The 21,215-nt window shown below is 38.6% G+C and overlaps 1 protein-coding gene across 1 annotated transcript in view; it reads left to right on the top strand.

Moving 5' to 3' along the window:
• The first annotated feature begins 2,347 nt into the window (after positions 1-2,347).
• The window catches only part of LOC111651875 (cytosolic carboxypeptidase 6-like), a 171,393-nt gene continuing 152,525 nt past the window's right edge, over positions 2,348-21,215 (top strand). The window contains exons 1-2 of the mRNA XM_023401955.2: positions 2,348-2,407; positions 3,824-3,946. Of these exons, the coding sequence (XP_023257723.1) occupies positions 2,362-2,407; positions 3,824-3,946 (169 nt within the window). The 5' untranslated portion in view covers positions 2,348-2,361. The remainder of the gene's footprint in view (positions 2,408-3,823; positions 3,947-21,215) is intronic.

Below are 21,215 nucleotides of genomic sequence, written 5' to 3' on the forward strand. Positions count from 1 at the left end.
ACCACCACCCAACCTGCCTCTCACAACCACCCGTTTCCAACTCACTTCCACTAGCGCCCTGTGTTTTGATTTTTGCATGACTTCCTTCTTCACTGATGATGGATGTTATGAGTGGAAGTACTTAGCTGACCAGAGTAAAAAGGGTTCCCCTGTACTTGCTGGAGTACAGATACAAAAACATAGATTGGCACCCACACGCGCCACACACACATCGAGCTTCAGGCTGGAAATATAAACAAGAAATTCGTTGTGTCAGTTTTTTTTTCTTAGTGTGGTGGTACTGAGCTACAAGCACTGACTTATTTGATCATTTTATAGGCTAGAAGAAAGACTATCTTTCTGAGAGAATGAAAAGCAGGACTTGGAAATATCTTTGCTGTGCCAAAGCTATTGTTTCCCCCAAGGGGCTTCTGATATGTTCTGCACAGGATTATGATGCCGTGGTGTATCCTCCAGTCACTGGCAACCCACACTTAAAATAGCCACAATTTCTTAAAGTTACTGTAGATTCTGTATTTCACCATGACAGGCATGTCTACATGTGAACCACATTCATATCTGCAGAAATCATTAGAGGTCAAAAATGTTTTGATAAGCATGTAAAAATACACTCTCCTGAGAGATAATTAAAATTTGAGAGGCCATAGTGTGGATTGTACTTCTCTTTCATGTTATTCTGTTTTCCAGTGATGGATGTGTTCATTAAATCATTGCTGCGCTTTGCAAGCACCATGACAAGAAACATACTGCATGCATGCAGTGTTACTTGGGCAGAGAGAAGAGGGGTTACTGTTGAAAGTGTTGTTATTTTTTCATCCCTCTTCAAACATACTTTAAGGAGGACACAACATTATAGAATATGAAGCTTTGAAAGCAAAGGAAAACCATCAAGAAAACACTAACTGAAACTCAACACTTTGCTGTAACATCATCAACTATTCTAGTTCCAACATGGGACACCATGTGTTATCACATCACAGCCATATCACATAATTGTGAGAAATTATTAGATTTAACTACCAAATGTGAGTATTGTCCATTACGTCATGTTACATACAGTATCTAAAGTGCTCCAAATCTGGCAGAGACGAGCGAGAATCTTGCGGTAAATTCAACTACTTTTCTGCAGTCTTTGTATTTGATAAGCGCTGAGAAACAAGGGAAACATGTAGCGTATCTAATTCATTTTTCTCATGCTCCATAATTCAATTTCAATCTCCTCCTTGAAAATGAATGATTGTACCACCATAGACCTCTTTAGTTGGCATAGTGTTAAAGGAATGACATAGCATGGAGGACAGCTATTCAATTTTCAATTTTAACGAAATATTACACAGCAGCTCTGTATTCTCTTCCTGTCATCTGAGAAATAATCAGTCCGACCTATCTACTCAGCAGCCTGTTGATGCTTGCCATCAAATACAGATCACACACAGAGAGAAAAACCATTGCCCTCTCCCTGGTCTCATTCATTTGGTCCTGTTACACACAGCTTATAACCTGAAAATTAGCAGCAGTCTGTATGCCTCTTGCTCCAGGAGTTGTGCGGCTGCTCATTTGATGTACTTAATCAGGTGCAGCCTTTGTAATGGGAAAGGAATAGGGCCAGGCTTGATTGGCCTTGATGACATCTATGCTCCAATTGTCTAGAAAACCTCCAGCTTTAATCGATCTGCAGGATAATTCACAGTCTCTGGCTGCTGTTTGCAATGATTGGCTTTTTTTCTCTAAACCATTAAAAATGCAGGTGTGGCTGCAATAAAACTGAGGTGTGTACAATTAACTGATTACAGTTTAAAGGCAGTGCATTGTTTATTTCTAGTTTACTGGTGCCCACAGAATATAAATGTCAAATGTATACTATACTGCACACTAGTATGAGGGTTTTCCTTCATTATAGTGACAATATTATCATTTTTGGAAAATGGGTTTTCAGATCAAGAGAAAAGCTTTATGTATTTAGGACAGAAATTTTCGTAAGCCACGCTGACCAGTGAATTATCAGGGTCAGAAAATGACTTTGATCGGCATTTTTGCGTTTAATTTCTGTGCATTTGCTAGTTGGATCATATATAAATAGTATTTGTTAGCTGTATTTATTCATTTGTGTACATTACTGGAAGTGCAGAAATCAATCACACACAACACATCAATCTGTTGTTATTCTGCTATTTAGTGCATATAATTCTGAACTGAAACTGAAAACTGACTCATCTTACCTACTGCATATCGACTTCATATGTAGACTTGTGTCTTGTATGTCTGCAGCAATGCACTGACGGGGATGACAGCGCCTCTCCCTCTTCCTCCTGCTCCGTTGCCGGGGCAACACACAGAGAGCGTCGGCTGCTCTGTGACAGAATGGAGAGGAAGATGGAGGAAAACACTGTAAGAGACGTCGAGACTGGTGTGTAAAAACGAGCCTTACCTAGCTTCCTCTTCATTGTTATACAAGCAAAAGGAAGCGCACGATACCCTGTTACCTGACAAATAATATGTGCATGTTTCAGGCTTGCTGCGTGTTCGTATTAACGTAACGTGAAGTGTGCTAACCTTCTAGCTAGCAGGTACAGGGATGTAAACAACAGTCATGTCATCAGCTTGTTATGAGCTAGCTTTGCAGCTACACACGTTAGCCAACCATATAACTAACTGTACGCGGACAGTGAACCTCACGGAAGGACTTTAGGTAGCTGCTGGCATGTTAACGTGAACCACTTCACCATCAGGGCGAGCAATAGTAAGTGCAGGTGTAGTGGCTATGTGTATCTGCTAGCTAGCTCTGTTACCTGGATTAGTCAGGAATAGCTTCTCCAGTGAAATGCTATGTAGCTAATTGGCTAGCTCTCGGCACCTGAAGTTGTTATTGCTTTCCTTAAATTGGTCTTTGTCTGTTGTCCTCCGAAATTAAAGCCATAACCCGTGAACAAATGCCAACAAATTTAAAGCACCACGGCAAAAAACACAGCGATTTGCACCTAAAATTAACTGACAGGTCTTTAAATACAAGGACTAAATGAATACTATCAAAAGTTTGTGATGTTTTCTGTTGTGGCACAAAATGTGGTTCTAAACAGTAAAACAACCTATATTTCAAATGCTGATTACACGATGCGTGTGTTCTCCCTTCCTATTGCCTCAATAATGTCTAAATACTACAGTAGTAATTTGGTGTTTAACATCCAAGTGTCAAGCTGCAGACTCAGCAGTGAAGCATTTTCAGGGATTTGTTAACTTGAAATAACAAACAATGACACAACTACATAAAGATTCGAACTTAATTCAAAAATTCATAGCAACACAGACCAATAACAATTACACTATCATTTCATTAATTGCAGGTGAAGGCTATTTGTGCAACATTTAAACTGTTCAAATTAAGATACATCGCTTTGAACCTCACAAACAAAGCGACACATTGAAGTAGTATTATGTAACTTAGATATCCATATGCTTAGGTGCAAATTTAATTTGTGCTGCAAAAAAATTAAAAAAAAGATTATTTATTTATTTGTGATACTCCATTTGCACTACAGCGTTTCGTTTACACTGTATCTAAGGAGTGACAAATAATTGAAATAATTTGTATCTATGAAGTTAATACATTTTTACCCATAATTTTTGCTGTCATGAATGGCAGCATTTGTTTTTACTTTCAGATCAATTATATAGGACTGTTATTCTGTAGAGACCCATTGATGCATTATGTGCAAGCTAAGGCCTACATCATCTAAAATGAAGTTAGAAAAAACACATTTTTAAACAGCACCTCTGAATAAAGTGAGACTTAACTTTTTTTCTGCATATTGCATTTGCTCTTCAGGCAGTGAAACTGGAGGAGAGGATGCCTTGGTAGGGAATGTGAACAAACTGACGGTGAGCCCACCAGGACACTCAGGAGCTCTGCGAAAAGGACATCTGGTTTTTGATGCTTGCTTTGAGAGTGGTGAGTAGTAAAATGGAAAAACACAGTCTCTGTTAAATTAAAAAAACCCCACAAAAACAGACAAAAAGTTAGTGGTAAACCATGGCACCTATGTTTTTTATGTTGCTCTTTTCATTTTTAGAAATATCCTTATTTTGTGTTGAGTGGTCAGTGTTGTGGTCAGTGGTAAATGCAAATAATTACAGGCTCCAGTACAGGATTTTGTACCAGCCTTCCCTCAACCTAAGTGGAAATGTCCCTATGCATGTTTGAAAACCTGTAAAATCAATGAAATTGACAATATGTCCTCCGAAACAGTTATTCAGTTATTTTGATAAAGCATTTAATGGCCAACAGCCTTATAATGAGTTTTTTGTATATAGCATTTTTTGTGTAACTGTTCCTTCAGTCAAACACAGTTATTTACACTCATTACCCTTGATCTTGATTACTATATAGTTTTGTAGCTGTTTTCTCTCTGTTTTTCATCTAATATTACAAAAACTCACAACTATAATATAGCCCATCCTATTACCAACTGGTACAGAAATTCTGACACATAGTACAGTTTCATCAAAACTGGAGTATATTAATGCCACCTTTTGCGGCCTAAACTTTCCATCAAACACCTCCAGCTTGTTCAAAATACTGCAGCTAAAATTCTCATTACAGGTAGATCAAATAAATTTGACTGCAGTATATAAATTGGTTGCCTATTCAAACTAGAGCTGACATTAAGGTCCTTTTGAATTTTAAGTCTTTGCATGGATTAGCACCATCTTATTTATATAACCTTATCAGGCTATATGTTCCAGCCCACAATCTCTGTTCATTAAATTTCACGTATTTATATAGTCTGAGAAAAAAAAGAAATCAATTGGATCTGTAGCTTTGATATTCTCTCCAACTTTCACTAGCCATGAGAACCAAAAAAAAAAAATCTTCTTCATAAGCAGCATCTAATACAACTACCTGGTGGTACTACTACTACTACCTTTACTGCTACTACTACTACTACTACTACTACTACTACTACTACTACTACTACTACTACTAATAAAAATAAGATTAATAATAATAATAATTATTATTATTATCAATTATGGTTCATATCACCTTTAATAGAAGACATTCAGATCAAAGTGTTTTATATTAAAAGAATACAACAATTATGCGTGAACAGTTGAAGCAGGTTTACAGAATCTTCAGCAAGGCTTATTAGACTATATGACTTTTCCAGGGTTTAGATAAATCAGAGGACAGCATTGCAACCTGTGAGTCTGTGGATCTGAGAGCTCTGTCAGGGACATGACATATATTGGCAAGAGTATTTTCTGGGACAAGTTAATATAAAGATTTATAGACTTAAAATCTTTATTAGGAATAACTAGAAGTCCGTTCAGGAACTTTAGAGCAGGTGTTGTTTGAGCTGTTTACTTGCAGTGTGTTTCTACCTATATTCCCAGTGTACTATGGCATAATCCGATTTTATAAACAAATAATTATGCTTTTGAGACATTCTTTTGGTATTATTATGCTGTTATGTGCTGTTCACATACTCTCAGCACTGTTCATACTGTCATTGCATATGTACATAAATGCATACACATGTGTCCGTATCTTGGCATGTACAGGGTATAGTGGTGGTATTATTTTACTTATTGTTTATATATGAATATATACAGATATTACAGTATATTGTACACTCTACACTCTATTACACATTTAATATAGGCATTGACTTTTTATTGTTATTATATGGGTGTTTTTATTGTTTAGCTGTATATTTTGTTTTGGCAGTACGCAGAATTTTTTTTACACAGAAATGATTTACATTATCACTTTAGGGATTACTGTCCCTCAATAGATCCATGATGTTGTTTGGTGGTCTGTGAAGAAGAGGCTGGCTAACAAGAGAAATATTATTAAGTATATTTGAAAGGTTGATCAACCTGCTACCTTGTCCATCTCTTTTGTTGGAGCTTGGCATATAAAAGGATTAAGTTAATATGCTCCAGAGTCCTTTGTTAATGCCTTTTGTTTGCCTTTTCGTGACACCTGAATGATGAGACAATGAAAATAAAGTACTTTCTCACCATGGACAAGGTCAGTTGGTTAGACCCTTACAGGCACACACTCAGGCACACAAGTAGGGAGAGTAAATCAGTGAATCAGCGGGTCTCTCTGAGACTGAATCTCTGTGTGGAGATTAGGTTCAGATGGCACTCAGATTTCATATTTCCACAGACAAGCCCATTTTGGTTTCTGCAGACTGAGATGAGCTTTAACTTCACCCTGTTTACTTTCTGATGTCTGGCCTTGGTGTCATTGCCAATGTTGTTCTACCAAGTTTATTTTTACTATTATGTTATCTCTTATACACTTCATTTTGCAGAGTTAGACGTCATCTAATCACATGTGAACCAGTTTTCATAGTTGTCGCATAGCCTACACCTATTAGTAATTAATTCACAAGAGGAAATATCAGGGGATATAAAGGGGTAAATAAAGAAATAGGGATTTAATCAACAGTGTTGTACTCAGTAGGAAAGAGACATATGAAGGTGAGTGCATAAATATTGTACCGCCACATAAAGATCTAAACATGTTACTTTAGGAGGATTGTGGTGATGGCCTTTTATTTTTTATTTTTTTTATAAATTTACCTTTTTCCCAGATGACATGGCCAGAGGAGCTCAGACATTGATTAATGGGTGCTGAGCTCCCACACCGAGATCAGCTAACATACCAGTGTCTCTGGCTTCAGATGCATCTCCTGAATGATTTATGGAATTGATATTAATCTTTGTCCGGTAACTGCATTACTAAAGTTAGAATGGGGGATAAATTGATGTTTGCCAGCTAATGTCAAATTAATGCCCTGTTGCTGTTTCATTTAAGCATCACTGATTTTGTTGGCCTTACTTAAGAATGAGCCTTGATATTAGTTTATAATAGTTCTTTCACTGTATAATCTACATGTATGTTGGGTTAACTTGTACCAAGCAGTTACTATCCTCTGATAGTTTTGTAATTATTCCAAAGCTGGTCATTTAATTACCTTTTTTCTTAAAGTGATACTCCGCGCAAATTCTTTATTTTTTGCGTGTAGAAACATGCACACACTCTGTGTTCTTAAAAAGTGGCAATAGAAAGTTTTCTTGTTTTCTTCTTGTGGCCATTGCATATTTTTACAGCCATTAAAAAAGTATGAAAAAGTGTGTTCATACGACTCCAAAAACTCAAATCAGTACGTTCAATCAAAGTCATCATAATAACTCCACTGGCTTCATGTGAATGTGTGGTAGCATATCTTTATGATGATCTCATGAAACCTTAGGTAAAAAAATTAAAAAGGAATTATTACAAATAGAAATAGTACTTATATTTTCATTCAATATTGAGCTCCCTTTAATACGGTCGCTGAGTTACTTTTCATTATTCAAACAAACAACACTTTTTCATCATTGTGAGGTAAATATTCTGGATAAATTGAAATTGGTGAAACTGTTGAAATGTTGATAAAAACCTTGAATCTGAAGTATGTTGTGCCAGAGACAATAGCTACACTTAAATTGTAGAAGAGACCTGAGTCTGTTCACACATTATTCAGTCTTATTATAGGTCATGAATTTTATACTACATAAGATATCTAGGTTTACCCAACCAGTAGCCTGCCATATTGTGTCTATAGTAGATTTAGTCCCCATATACACTAGATAAGACAGTATGCATAAGAAAAATATCAGCAAAGCTTATAAAATGAGCTGTTGTTTTTCATACATTCACTCTGATATCTGTGATACCAATGACAGCAGGGAAATTGGAGACTATGTGTAAGCTACTGCCACATGTATTGCATGTTGCGCAGGCATGTATATTTCTCAAAGCTATTAAAATGGCCTTTCATGACAGTCTATGTCTATTTTACTTCTCTTAAACCAGATTGAAGATCCAAAACACAGTATTTCAAGCAGACGTTTTCATTTGAAATTTATGCAGACGTATAACTCCTGCCTGGCTCTTTTTCCTTCCTTTGGCTGACAGCTGTCGCCATCCCATGTACATTTTCATAAAGTACAGATTTTATTTTGTTATGTTAGTATAGTACAGAATAAAATCTAACTGGTTTATTAAAATAGACACTGGTTATGTAAGCTGTTTGCCAAAGCTATAAAACCTAATTTACATTTAGATGAGGCTTAATTCACTTTGTTGTCAGACCTATGCTGTTCAAGTCAGTGATGGCCTACAGATTTACATACAGTAGGTGTCTCGGCCAACAGGTCCTCTGACATGGAATCATTCTAAACCACAGAAAGCATTTTTAACACTATGCTTAAAGATAACATACAGTATTTTGATGACCTCGACTGTGTTGTGTATGGTACTGTTGGAATTCAACATTATGTTTTCTTACAACATCATTGGAAACCGTACTGATTGCCTTAGTTGACTATGTAAAGAGCAGTATGCACATTTTTTTTTTACTTATTGAGATCATCTTTTCATGCTACTTAGGACAATGAAAAATCACAGTAGAGAATACAAGATTTTGTTAATGTGTAAACATTCAGTCTTGGCCTATTGTTGTGTATTGTGTGAAGAGGCAGAGATTCGTGAAAGTGATAAGAGAAGTCTAATTGTTTTTTAGAGAGAAATCCAAATGACATTCTTATCTTGTCTTGTCACATTTGTTTCGTCACACACCCCAACTGTTGACATTTTCAGCTAAGTCCCAAATTCTTTTGTGAATGCATCCTCACAATGTCGCAGACTAAAGTACCATCTGTCTCTACAAAAGGATGACACTGACAGTGCGTACATATTGTTTTACTGCACCTCTGGACCGTGCACCAGATGTAATTAAGCACTCATTGATTACTCAGACTGCTGTCTGCTGACAATGACTTGCATGGTCAAAGAAATTCCCCAGGGGTGACAAGTGTTTAATGGGGTCCATTGATAAGCACAACTCATAGACTCATCTGGCTTTACAATCAATTCACTCAGTACAATTAAACCTATATGGCAGACTGGAGAACAGATATGCACCTACAGCTATTTGTGTCAGTTAGGACCCAAATAATCAAGACCTTTTGAGACTTTGAGTCTCAAATATTTTTGTTTATTTGAGTAATTAACCTTACTTGTCTTTTTTCTTAAACAGAGAAAATCAGGTAGCCTATTAAATAAGCACGGAGAAACATTCAATTTGAAATAAAATAATGGATACTAGATTGAAGTGCCAAGTTCCAGCTTTAATTTGAGTAGGTTTACATCTATATAGAAGGAACTGTTTTGGAGATATAGCCCAAATTGCAAGTGTTCACAGATAATTTAACACTTGACTACTAAATGTTTCTTGGGCAGCTGTCTTGTTTCAACATTGGTTCATTTACAAAGAGATCACGCATGTCTCAGAGCTGATGGAGAGTGGAGTGTTGACATTCAGATTGAGGGTAAATTGTCTGTCAATGTAAGGAGTAAAGAGGTGAACTTGCAAGTGAAGAAGATAATAACGATGCTCAAAAAAAGCAAACCTTTATCAGAGAAATCTAGAGATATCAAAGGTAGTTGATTTGCCAAAACTGACAGTAGGGTACATTTGGAAAAGCAGGTATGCACAGGAAAACTAGAAAATGGCAAATGACCTGGGAGACCTAGGAGCACAAGTCTTGTGGATGATTGGAAAACCATGTGCATGAAGAAAATGACTGGATAGCAAGTCAAGAATGTTCTCCATGATGTAGTTGTACGTGTTTCCTTATCGACACTCAAGAGAAGACTTCATAACCTTAACCGCAGAGGAGCAGTTCAAAAAAATACACTAAAAGAAACAGGTGGAGTTCAGTATCAAAGTTCTATGGACTGATGAAAAAAAAAATTTAAGGAAAGAGGAAAGTGTGGGGAAAAAAGGAACAGCTGATGAGACAAAGCCACCACCGCATCTGTCAAACATAGTGGTTGGTCTGTGTTGGACAAGTATGACTGCTAATGGAAGTGGCACACTGGCATTTAATGATGATTTTGCTGCTGACAGAAGCAACAGGATGAATGCAGAGTTATACAGGAGCATTCTGTGCTCAGATTCAGTGAAATGAATCAAAACTCATTGGTCAACATTTAATCATTTAGCAGGACTACGACAACAATCCTAAGCATATAGCTAAAGCAACCAAAGAGCTTTTCAGGGTGAAGAGCTGGAATACCCTTGACTGGCCTAGTCAGTCACCTGTCAGGGGCTGGTTTCAAAAATATAAACTTTGACTATAGCTTAAATAAAACAGATGAAAATAAAGCAAAATAAATTCATCCATTGCACAAAGCAGTTTAGTTCTTGACTATCTTAAGTCGGTCTGTGGTAAATTAATTCTGGGTAAATTAACTTCTTTTTTTTTTTTATTAAAAAATGGCCGACCGATTCCCCGTATCCAACCGCTGGCCTCCGTTTACCCCAGCAGAAAATGTTTGTCTACTGGAAGAATTCAACAGTTAAAAGGATGTTTTACTTGGGAAATGCAGCAAACTCGCAGTCGCCTCTGTTTTTGGGGACAAACGGTGGACGAAAGAGTGAAGTATGTGGGGTCAACAGCGATGCGGCGGCTCCCCCACTCGCAGCCAGCCAGCGTTGGCGCTGAGAGCAGCATCCCGAGAGGGACAGACAGAGGCCAATGACAGCCAAGAGAACACAGGTAACAACAGGCCAATAATGTCTCTGAATTGTTTGAATGACAGCAGTCAAAAGAAAAAAGATTTACTTTATGACGGTGGTTTTGGTATGCTAACGGTTGAGCAGGTAGCTAGCTTCTACCGATTTAACCATGAGCCTATGTGCAAGCTAGCGGCAAGTTACATGTCAACAAACGTTACAACTTGGCCTTCAGAATAAAGTAGTGTTGTCGGTGCTTATTTTTCTTAGCGACCCTGTCTTTGGACGGTCAGGAGAGGAGAAGAGGCAGTTACTGCCTCTAAGAATGTTTCCCCTTCCTTATTACCTTAACAATGTTAGCAAACCACAAAGTATGAGCCATGTTTTCTTGTTTTTTGTTGTTGGGTTCTACTGGCCAGCACAAGTGCCCCTGATTGTTACCTTGGTAACATTAGTCTTAGACCTGAGTTAGCCTGGTGATAAGGTGTCTAATTTTTGGCTTAATATTAGTCAGTCTTTATTTTTGTGAAACAGTCTTAATTGCATTAGACTGATCTATGAGCCAAATTATGACTGGTCTAACTCTACAGACCAGACTCGTGAAACTGGCCCCTGATCTCAAACTGACTGAACTGCATTCTGTTTGCTGAAGATCATGCTAAAGGCTGAGAGGCTGTGAGAGCTGAGGCAGTGAAGGCCTGGGAGAGCATCACCAGGGAAGATACAAAGCATCTACTGATGTCTATAGGTCAAAGACTTCAGGCAGTCATTGACTGCAAAGGATTTCCAACAAAATATTAAGTACAATGTTTTTGTTTGACTTCATGTGAATCTGTCCAATTACATTTGTGTAATTTCTCATGGAAAACTACTCAAATTGAAGCTGGAATTTGGCATCCATTATTTTATTTCAAATTGAATTTGCTGAAGCACAGAGTGTGAAGAACAAATGTGTTAGGGTTCAAACATTTAAATAGTTTGGATTCTATATACATTGAATGAAGGATGTGTTGATTTCACTTTATGGCAGTAGATCTGGAAGAACAATATTCACTAATTCACAGCTTATGAATATCTTATCTAACCTTCTTGTCTTAATATCAACTGGAGGACTAAATGCTTGCCACTGACCAGATGATTGTCACAGTATAGGTGAAAAATAGGGCAATACTTGCATTTATTCTTTATGACACTCTAAATTAAGGTTTCCATCTCCGATATGTACTGGATGGAATCTCTCAAGCACTTCATGGATTTGCTCTGAAGATTCTAAATCACCCCTCAGTAATGATAATTGATGAAGAAATATTTTTTCTATTGTTCAGATAAAGGAAAAAAATAAACAAGAAAAAAGGCTGTCAGGAGATAAGTAATGAGGATAAATGTAGAAGAAAATATTTCCACTATTCTACTGCTGATGAGGGTTTTATTGTTTTTCCCCCTTTTCCTTTAATTTTCTTCTTCCTTTCCTCTAACGCTGAACAGTGTATTTAATCTGTCCGGCCTTATCTTCTCCCAAAGATTGTCATGTTGCAGTTGCACAGACCCTGTAAAGAATGACTGATTAGAGTCAGAGTCAAAGCAAAATTTACAGACCAAAGACAGAAAGATAGAAACTGATCAAGAGAGATGGCTGAGAAGAGGAAAAGGAAGTACAGAGAAAAAGAATATTATGAACACTGGGGGGGTGGGGTGGCTGGTGGTCTGGTGATGGTGGGGGGAGAACACAGTCAGGCTTGTCAGAAGATATTTATATACTCCAGAGTGCCCCATGAATCAGGATAGTTGAGTTTCCATTGATTAAAGAAGAGGGAAACGTTTTTACAATCAAGCCAGATGCTCAGAATGAGTGGCTTGGAGAGGCCCGAGCTTGCCGCAGTATACTGCTCTCTGCCTCGCCTCACCGCCCTCTCTGATGAAACAACCCAGGAGAGGCAGCACATGGATGAAAATACATGTTTTTTCATTGTCATTTTTTCTTTTAATGAACATATTTCATTTTTTCAATTTCATGACACTCATCTCCCCACATGTGAAGATGGTACTGTGTTGTGCAGTCATGTGGCCTTTTGATGGTTCAATTTTTGACTTTTACTGTAGTCTTTGTATAGCTCACTGACCTTAGATTGCTCTAGCTCTTATGGGCTTTCCAAAAGAAGATCGTCTGAGTGGGAGGGAGCACTCCTGACATCTGATGTATTGAGAGGCACTCCCAGTCTCTCTGTCTCTCTTACATGTCCTTGGCAGCGGAGAAGCTTCACTGCTCAAATCACTAAATGGCCTCTCCAGTTTTCCCTTTTAGCAGTTTTCTCTTCTCTCTCTTTCTTTTAAGTCAGGAGCAGAGTATGGAGATAAATTTGAGTTGTCTGGGGACTGTTGGCAAGACCATTGCTTTTGATTTATGCTATTTATTGGCCATTTGTATCCATAAGAGATTACTCTTTATTATTATTGTGTTTTTATTATCACCATCTTCTATCTGTGGCTTTCTTCAGGCCTATTTTTCAGTTTTATTTTCCCTTTTCATGCCATATTATGTCATGTGAGTTGGGGTGTCATATATTGGCTTGACCCTGAGGGAAGCTTCACGGGGGTGTTGCCAGGAACAGAAGTGTCTCTATGCAATTTCTTTAAAAAACTGTTTATTGCAGGATTAATTAATTAATTTTCTCAGCAACATGTTCATTATTTCTTCTCTAACTTAATTTACATGTTTGAGCAGAACAAACACTCCAAAGGTGGTCAATCTGAGATCATAATAATTACAGGCAACAGCTATCTGCCTCTATCACATGCCTTCATGGGGGCTTGACAGGGTGTTTTGCCATGGGAGGTGAGAAGTGATATCAGCAGGATTGCGTAAAATGCAGAGCAAATGAAACGGTGCGATAATCCTGTCTGACATTCGGGCCTGTTGCATGTGGTCATGTCTAATCACTGAGTGAACACATTGGCTCAGTTGCGCTGGTCGGAGATGCTTCCTCTGCCAGGAAGTAGTACAAACACCCTCAGTGTTTTGTAAGTTAATTGTTGATGGCTCTGATATGAACTATACATAGGAGACCCAGCCAGCACCTCATCTTCTCAAAATGTCACCAAATGCTAGCAGCAGCAAGCTGTTTTGGAAATTTTGAGTAATGAAAGGATTTGATTATCAACTGTATACACGGTGTGGCTGTAAGATTTGGAAAGGTTGAGGGGATGAATGTTCAGATACTGGATAATAATATTAAAAATAGCCTATTTGTAATGTAAAAATTGGCATTGTTGTTATTTCATTGGTATTGGAGGATGTGGTGTGACACAAACAGGTTTATCGTTGTTGTTTTTTGTTTAATTTCCAGCTTTAGGCTATTTTGTCTTCTAAATGTACTTGGGAACATGACTGTTGATGGCTCTGGGCCTGCCTTTAGCTTTGTGATACAAGTGTGTCATAAGTGAAAATTACTGCAGCTAGATTTCTGTGTTGCACAAGTATTGCTTGCACACAAGACTCCAGTGATTCATTCAGTAATTCATTTCCAAGCAATTCCTGACGCCATAAACACAGTTTCAGAGCAGACGTCTCATTTTTCATCCCAGGCAAGACTGTACAGTTTGGGAAAATGGCGAGGATTTGTAATGCTTTACCAGTTCATGTTTTTCAAGCTGCCTGTGTTTATTCTGCTGATTTATTTAGAAAACCTCTCTCTGAGATGAGCTACATTGATGTGCCAGGGTTTGTTTGATAACACAAATTCATGTACAGAATATGCTTATACAGTGAAGGGTGAAATACTGACAGGAGCAGAATTTTGATAGAATACATTTTGGTCTGAAGCCAGCCAACTATCTTGTAGGTCTACTGCTCAAAGTAAACAGTATTGAAATTCACTCCTCGGGGGCTAATGCTGTTATCAGGATTTTTTTTCGTGGACATTTTAAACAGCTCTTAATAGTGAGCATGTTGGAATGTGCTCTAGTTTTTAGACAGACTAAAACAGTATCTGTTTCAGTTTGTATAGGCATGCTGATGCTTATTTAGACTTATTTTAAAATATATACGGTTTTCCTGTTTTTTTTTTTATTATCAATTTATATTTATATTTATTTTCTTTTAAAAGCTGTTATATTGTGGTGGTTCTTAATAGAACTTTATGTAAGAAAGCATTATTGTCAAGCATTCATAGATACCTGTTGCATTTTGCAGAAGAGGAGTTATCTGGATGTGTAATGAGGCATGAGAGAGTTATAATATAGTGAAGAATATCTTGAATCGGACAAATAACAATAGCATTAGAAGTGGTTTCTGGGAAAACAACCGAAGATACAAACCATTGCAGATAAAAACATGTGGTGGTAACACAACCATTCCACAATTCCAAGCATTACATAAACCCTGGAATAATTGATTTACTGTGGGCAGTACAATAAGTAGTAAACACACCATTAAATACTATCACCTTATAAGTTGATATGGCAAATGTGTCAGCGCAGAGTTGCCTATTTACGGATCCAGTAGACATGGAAAAACATAAGCATTGATTCTAAGTTGTGTTTCTTGTCACACGATTACTGTCCAATATTCACTGTGCTTTTTGCTCTGCTTTGGTCTCCACCAACTCCTGAGAAAAATAGCATATTGTGGCTTTGGCTGCTAAATGCTCCACATTGTTCACCAGCTGCTCACTAACTGACTTCAGTAACTCTGCGTCATTGATTGCATAACTGTGGATGGCTGCGATTAACTCCCAATCCTCAGTTTTTAGGACATTGTCCCATTCCATTCTTATCATGACTGTAACCACAATGTAATGGGAAGATGATATTTGGAGTCCTTTCTTTCTAAATTAAGTCATACCAGTTATCTCTGCATCATGAACTTGGCATCATCTGGAACCTCCTGCAGTGATGTAGAAACTTCACTCCAAAAAGCTCCCTGCGCTCTTCTTCTGTGATGAATTATGTCTAAATTGAATTACCAAATTATGTCTCTTAATCTCCCATATCCGATGGTATAAAAAGGGATTAGCTTGTCATAGAATGGATTTGCTTTTATGGTATATTCTAGAAAAATATATTTTTCATATTTGTACTTTGTGACTTTGTCATATGTGTATATATATATATATATATATATATATATATATATATACACACACACACACACATATATGTTTATTGTGCCATATCTGAATTTCCCTTAAATGCATGATGGTAGGTTGCAGTGTCTGGCAATATGATTGCTGAAAAACTCCTTGATCTTCTGCCAGGCCTTTTGAATGGCATTCAGTACTGCCTTTTCCTGCTCTTTCATTTTTTTTCTTTCTGAAAAGCTGGCATTGCATTGACAGTAGCAGCACTTGGTGTAATTCCCTAGATTGAAAAGCTGTGTCACAATGAGAGATTTCCTGTGCATTGCTCCTAACTGTTGAAAAATCCACCCTGGGATTTACAGATATCCTCTCTCCTTACTTGCGCAACTCCTGGATTCACTGTTGCCACTTCACCTTTTAGCCCATTAAATATGTACCAATCCGATTAGCACAGACAGTACTGGACCGGTCAACCAAATAAATACAGGACATGCACCACTAGCAAAGTAAATTGTAAGGGAGATTCTGGGCATTAGAGATGGAAATCAAGTGTTTTAAGTCTGAGCAGTGGTCCTTCCTCAGAACAAATACAGCTGACTCCAGGTTAAGAGCCATTTACTGCCATACTGGATTAACTGGGTTGTTCCTCATTTGAGAAACTGCCGTCCAATTTGGGGTGATTTGTTTGCTCTCAACTGGCAGGACATAGGCACTGGAAAGAAAAACTGTCTCGGTTAAAAGAATACACTTTCTTTTTATCTGTTTCCCCTGTATTTTCAATGACCGGCATTTTCTGTTCTTCCTTGATTTTTTTTCTTGCTGACCTATTGGTTATTGGCCAGTGATTTCTTGCCTCCCTTGTTTCTCTTCTTTTCTTGCATCGGCTCCCTGTGTTCCTGAACTCATTACAGAGCAATCAGCCCCAGGCGTTGAAGTGTGCACCCAGAGGGAGCAATAACTGTAAATAAACACTACTGCAGGCTCTCCGATAACATGTTACCAAGATGATAACAGCCCTTCTTAGCAGGCCTGTTGACCTTCTCCTTGCCTTAGGCTTGCCAAGGACTCCTCAGCTCCCTACGCTTTTATCTCCAAACTCTCCTCCACCACTGGAGCCGCTGGAAAGATTACTACTGAGGAAGAGAGGGAAGGAAGGAGGGACTTACACCAAGAGAATATAGAAGAGGAGAAGAGAAAAGAGATGAGGGAGAGTGTTTGGAGAAGAGGACAGAAAACAAGATAGAACAACAAAGAGCTGACCTGGGCAGTTGTCCCTCTGCCAGTGCCACCACCTCCTCTGTCTGTCTTCAGTCTTTGTAGGGCTCAACATAATTATCTTGTTAAAAGATGGCATGAAATTGGAACAGACTTGTATTTACTCAGTGGCCACCAACGCACAGGACACACCAAAAGCAAAAGATAAAGAGAGAGGTGGAGTGACAGACAGATGGGTAGACAGAAAGAAAGTCACAGAGAGAGGGTGAGAACCGAGGGATCGCAGTGGCAAAACTCTGATAAAAACATCATCCAACAAGCGAACCCACCGTTTTAAGGCTTGAGAAACAGATGAAAGTGAAGATTGCAATTCCTCATGGTTCACTCCCCAATACTAATGCAGAGTGTCTGACAGTACCATGTCCAGAGCTGTGGGGCTAAAGCACTGTCTGGATGAGATTGATAATACAATTAAGCCAGTCCCAGTATGAATGCATCACTATGACCCATTACTACACCAACCGCTTCAGATGGAGCATACCAGTCTAGCTCTAGGGCCTTTTGGAAGGAAAAAATACAATTATAAAAGGCTAGCTAGAAAATGTGTTCTCTTTAGAATGTGCAGGCAGGCCTGTACATCATCAGATATGTGCAGGCTGCCTGCATATCTCACTGCTGTCCTCGGGCCCAGCTTTCTTCATCTATATTGAAACGAGGAGCTCACTGGAGCATAGATGGACTCATAACAATATGAATTTTCCCTTATTGTCCCCTCTTATTGTCTGTTCTTATCCTGATTTTGTTGTATATTAAGATTATTTTCACAACAGTTTGCACATAATGTTTACAAATACACAATCATCTATTGTGTGTGTATGTGGCTGTGTAACACATCATACAAGACTCTTAAATATTAGATTTAAATGAAAATGCTTCTTTATAAACTGACAATATTGTGGGCAGTAGAGTGTCCAGTCGGTTCTATGGTTTTTAAACAGAATATGTTCTTAGTAAACTGCAAGGTAGACATTTAAAAGATTCAAAACTTAGTAACATAGTAATCCTACTGTTTGTTGCATTGTGTTTCTCTGAAAACCTTGCTGCTCATTCCAGGGGATGGGTCTTATCACTGGTGGGAGTATAAGTGCTTGTGCATTGTATTCTCTTCCACAGATGTTTAGCTTATTTAACAGTATACATCACCTATCTGTTTTGTGTCAGACTTACATTAACCTAGCCCCTTTCAGGACAGTGTCAGCCAGTTTGTGTTGAAACAAGGCTTTAATTAGCCAGAGTAACTCTACACCCCTGACATCCTGATACCTTGTTTATCCATAATAGCTCTTTATGTTTACTTGACGTGTGACTTTTCAGCCTTCGCTTGTGCAACATCCAAAAAGCTTCCTATGTGACTTTTGATACGACCACAATAGCATGTAGTTGAGCAAAATCAACCAATCCTGCTGTGCCTATTCAGGGAAATGGGTTTTCCTTACCTTAGGATATTCATGCGATTGGTTAGAAATAGGTTTGTTTCCTTGATGTGTTGTGCACTGTAACTTTATAAAAATGTCAGATTTTCTAATCAAGGATTTTTCTATTGCAATCAATGTTTACATTGTTTATATTGCTCAACCCTAGTGTCCCCCTAAGTCGTGGTGTATTTAGAACAGATTTCCCTCATTTTATTTCCACAATCTGTGTTTCTTTACTGAGCCATGAGTGACGGATACTTCCTAGCATGTGGGCTCGTTGATGGGACAGGACTAAGTTAATAAAACTACATACATGATTTGGCTAAGACTGATGAAGCCTCATATCGGCTTCAGTTGAACTTTTGAACATAAATGCGCTAAGAAGATATTTGTTCACGGCTAGTATTGGACAGGAGAAATGACAACAACAACAACCCATAACTCAACTTAACATATGGCATGTGAACATTGTATTAAAGGTATCTTATCATCACTTTCATGTTTCCAGGCAGCAGAGACTCCAGTAAGTTACTGCACCATGCCAAGAAATAGCCTGGCACGTCCGTTTGTCCCATTATTGTGAACGTGATATCTCACAAATGCCTTGAGGGAATTCCTTAAAATTCGGCTTTTATCACAATAAAAATTTTCATATAAGTCGATATCGATATGTATAGCGATAAATGCCTCATCGTTATTTCTTTCAGGTTTAAAGCTTTCTCTTAATACTTAATACTTTCTGTGTGTTCTAACAGGTGATATTGTTTCAAGTGATAAAACAGGTTTGTGGTGTTGCCTGTCTTTGATGGTGGTAAACATGTCTCTGGCACAGTTTGCAGTGCACATTGCTTTGTCTTTTGTTGGACTGTAAATAGCTAAAATATCTCCAAACTACTGAAGTTGAGTGGCCTCTCATCATTGATATCTTTGTCCTCCGAACTGCGTTCTGCTTTTTCTGCAGTGTCGCTCATTTCGCCTTAGTGGCTTACTTTGCTCCAACTTCAGGCACGTCTGCGTGCGTCTGTTAATAATATCACGTGCTGGCCTGCATTTCTACCTCTCACCATGCATCCTAACTTGCACACTGCAGACCTCTATTCCTGTGACATGATTGGCAGTTCGTGATTCATTCGACGAAAATAATTTTACAATAATTATTGCTGTCGTTTTATCGCCCAGCCCTACTTAAGGGTCAAGGTCACTGTGACCTCGCAAAACACGTTTTTGGCAAAATTCATACACTAATTATGAGACAATTTAACAAAAATGTTTAAAAGGATACAATGATGAAGTGATGACATCTTATGGTCCAAATGGTCAAAGGTGACCTTCATTGTGAGATCATAATGTTCTGTAAAAACAGGCCATTATTCAATGCTGTAACTCAGGAAGGGGAGATTGTGACCGTATTTCTTACAACTTGGCTGGTTGGAGGAGGCATACAACTGTGAAACAGTAGTTCTAGTTTCCTGCTGCTTCCAGTCCATATGCTATGCTTAGCTAACTGGCTGCTGGCTTTGGCTTTATAGTTACCACAGAGGCATGGGAGGGCATAAATCTTCTCATCTGACTCTCAGAAAGAAAGCAAATAAGGGTATTTTTCAAAAGTTTTAAGTGTTCCTGTAAAATAGACTGGAAAATTCTTAACCCATCCTTTAAACAGTTTTAAAAGCTACACTGCAGTTTAGTACACCTGTTAGGTAGTTAGATTGTAGGAACTTGGAGGTGACCTCTTTAATCTTGCCTGCAGATAAAGTGATAAGGCATCAGGGGAGAAGGGAGGCTTTAAGAAGTCATGAGGCAGGAGATTGATGTTGCCTCGGTGACAACTTGCCTTTAGACAAGAGGGAGAGAGAGACGGTGAGAGAGAGACAGAGAAAAACCAGACGTTTAGCTGCAGGTCTAAACTCAGACCCCTTCACTATGGCTGCCGCTGCTGCTGGCTGGAATCAATTCTATCTTTATCAGTCCCCCTCTTCTGTGTCCAGGAATCCTCCTCACACCGCAGAGCAGCCGGGGGGAAAACTGATGTGTTTTCCAATAATGAAATGGAACACAGCAAAAAATAACTTTAAAAAGGTGCCTGGCTGGTCTCCCTCAGCAGTACAGCACTCTTTTAATCTCCAGTCTAGTGTTTAAACACAGTTGTGGCCTTGCCTATGCCCACCAAAAGAAATTGAATGTATTATCTGGCATGGTTGCATGTCTATGTGTGGATTGGGGCTGTTGGATTGAAGGGTGTAATCTTTAAAGTTTGGTATTTTCTTGTGGAAATTCAGAATTGTAATACCAAGAGATTTTTTTCGTCAGCTTTACACTGCTGACATCTACAGTAAGGGTTGTTAAGTTTGGTATCGCAACACTAATTGCTGTAAGAAACATTAATGTTATACATGTTAAAGAGAATTTATGTGCTCAAACTTGTGTGTGAAAATATGCAAGAGATGACAGCCCACACGTCTGCTATGTTGGAAGCACTGTAACCACACGGTCTGTTTCGTTTTGAAACAACTGCCTATTAGCATTCTAATGGCTGGCTGTGTGAGTGAGTTCCACCTCGGGCCTGAGGCAGGCAGGCCTGCTGCTGCTGTACGATGATCCATCTGCATGGCAGAAACCATCCATCCAGTGGATAGCTACAGGCTGCAGGCCGGCCCTTTGTGTGGGCTGAGCACTGTGACTGCTCCCTCTTGTACCTCCGTAATGGGATTACATTAGCCAGGTTCTTCTGCTCCCTCTCCAGCTCTCTCTTTCTCTTTCTCACACACACACACACACACACACACACACACACACACACACACACACACACACACACACACACACTCTAGGAGCCTATGTGTGAATAAGTGACTGTCCACTTGGCCACCTCA

Source organism: Seriola lalandi, unplaced genomic scaffold (genome assembly GCF_002814215.2).
Source record: "Seriola lalandi dorsalis isolate HSWRI2012SDOR001 ecotype SW California unplaced genomic scaffold, Sedor1 jcf7180002053835, whole genome shotgun sequence".
Lineage (NCBI taxonomy): Eukaryota > Metazoa > Chordata > Actinopteri > Carangiformes > Carangidae > Seriola > Seriola lalandi.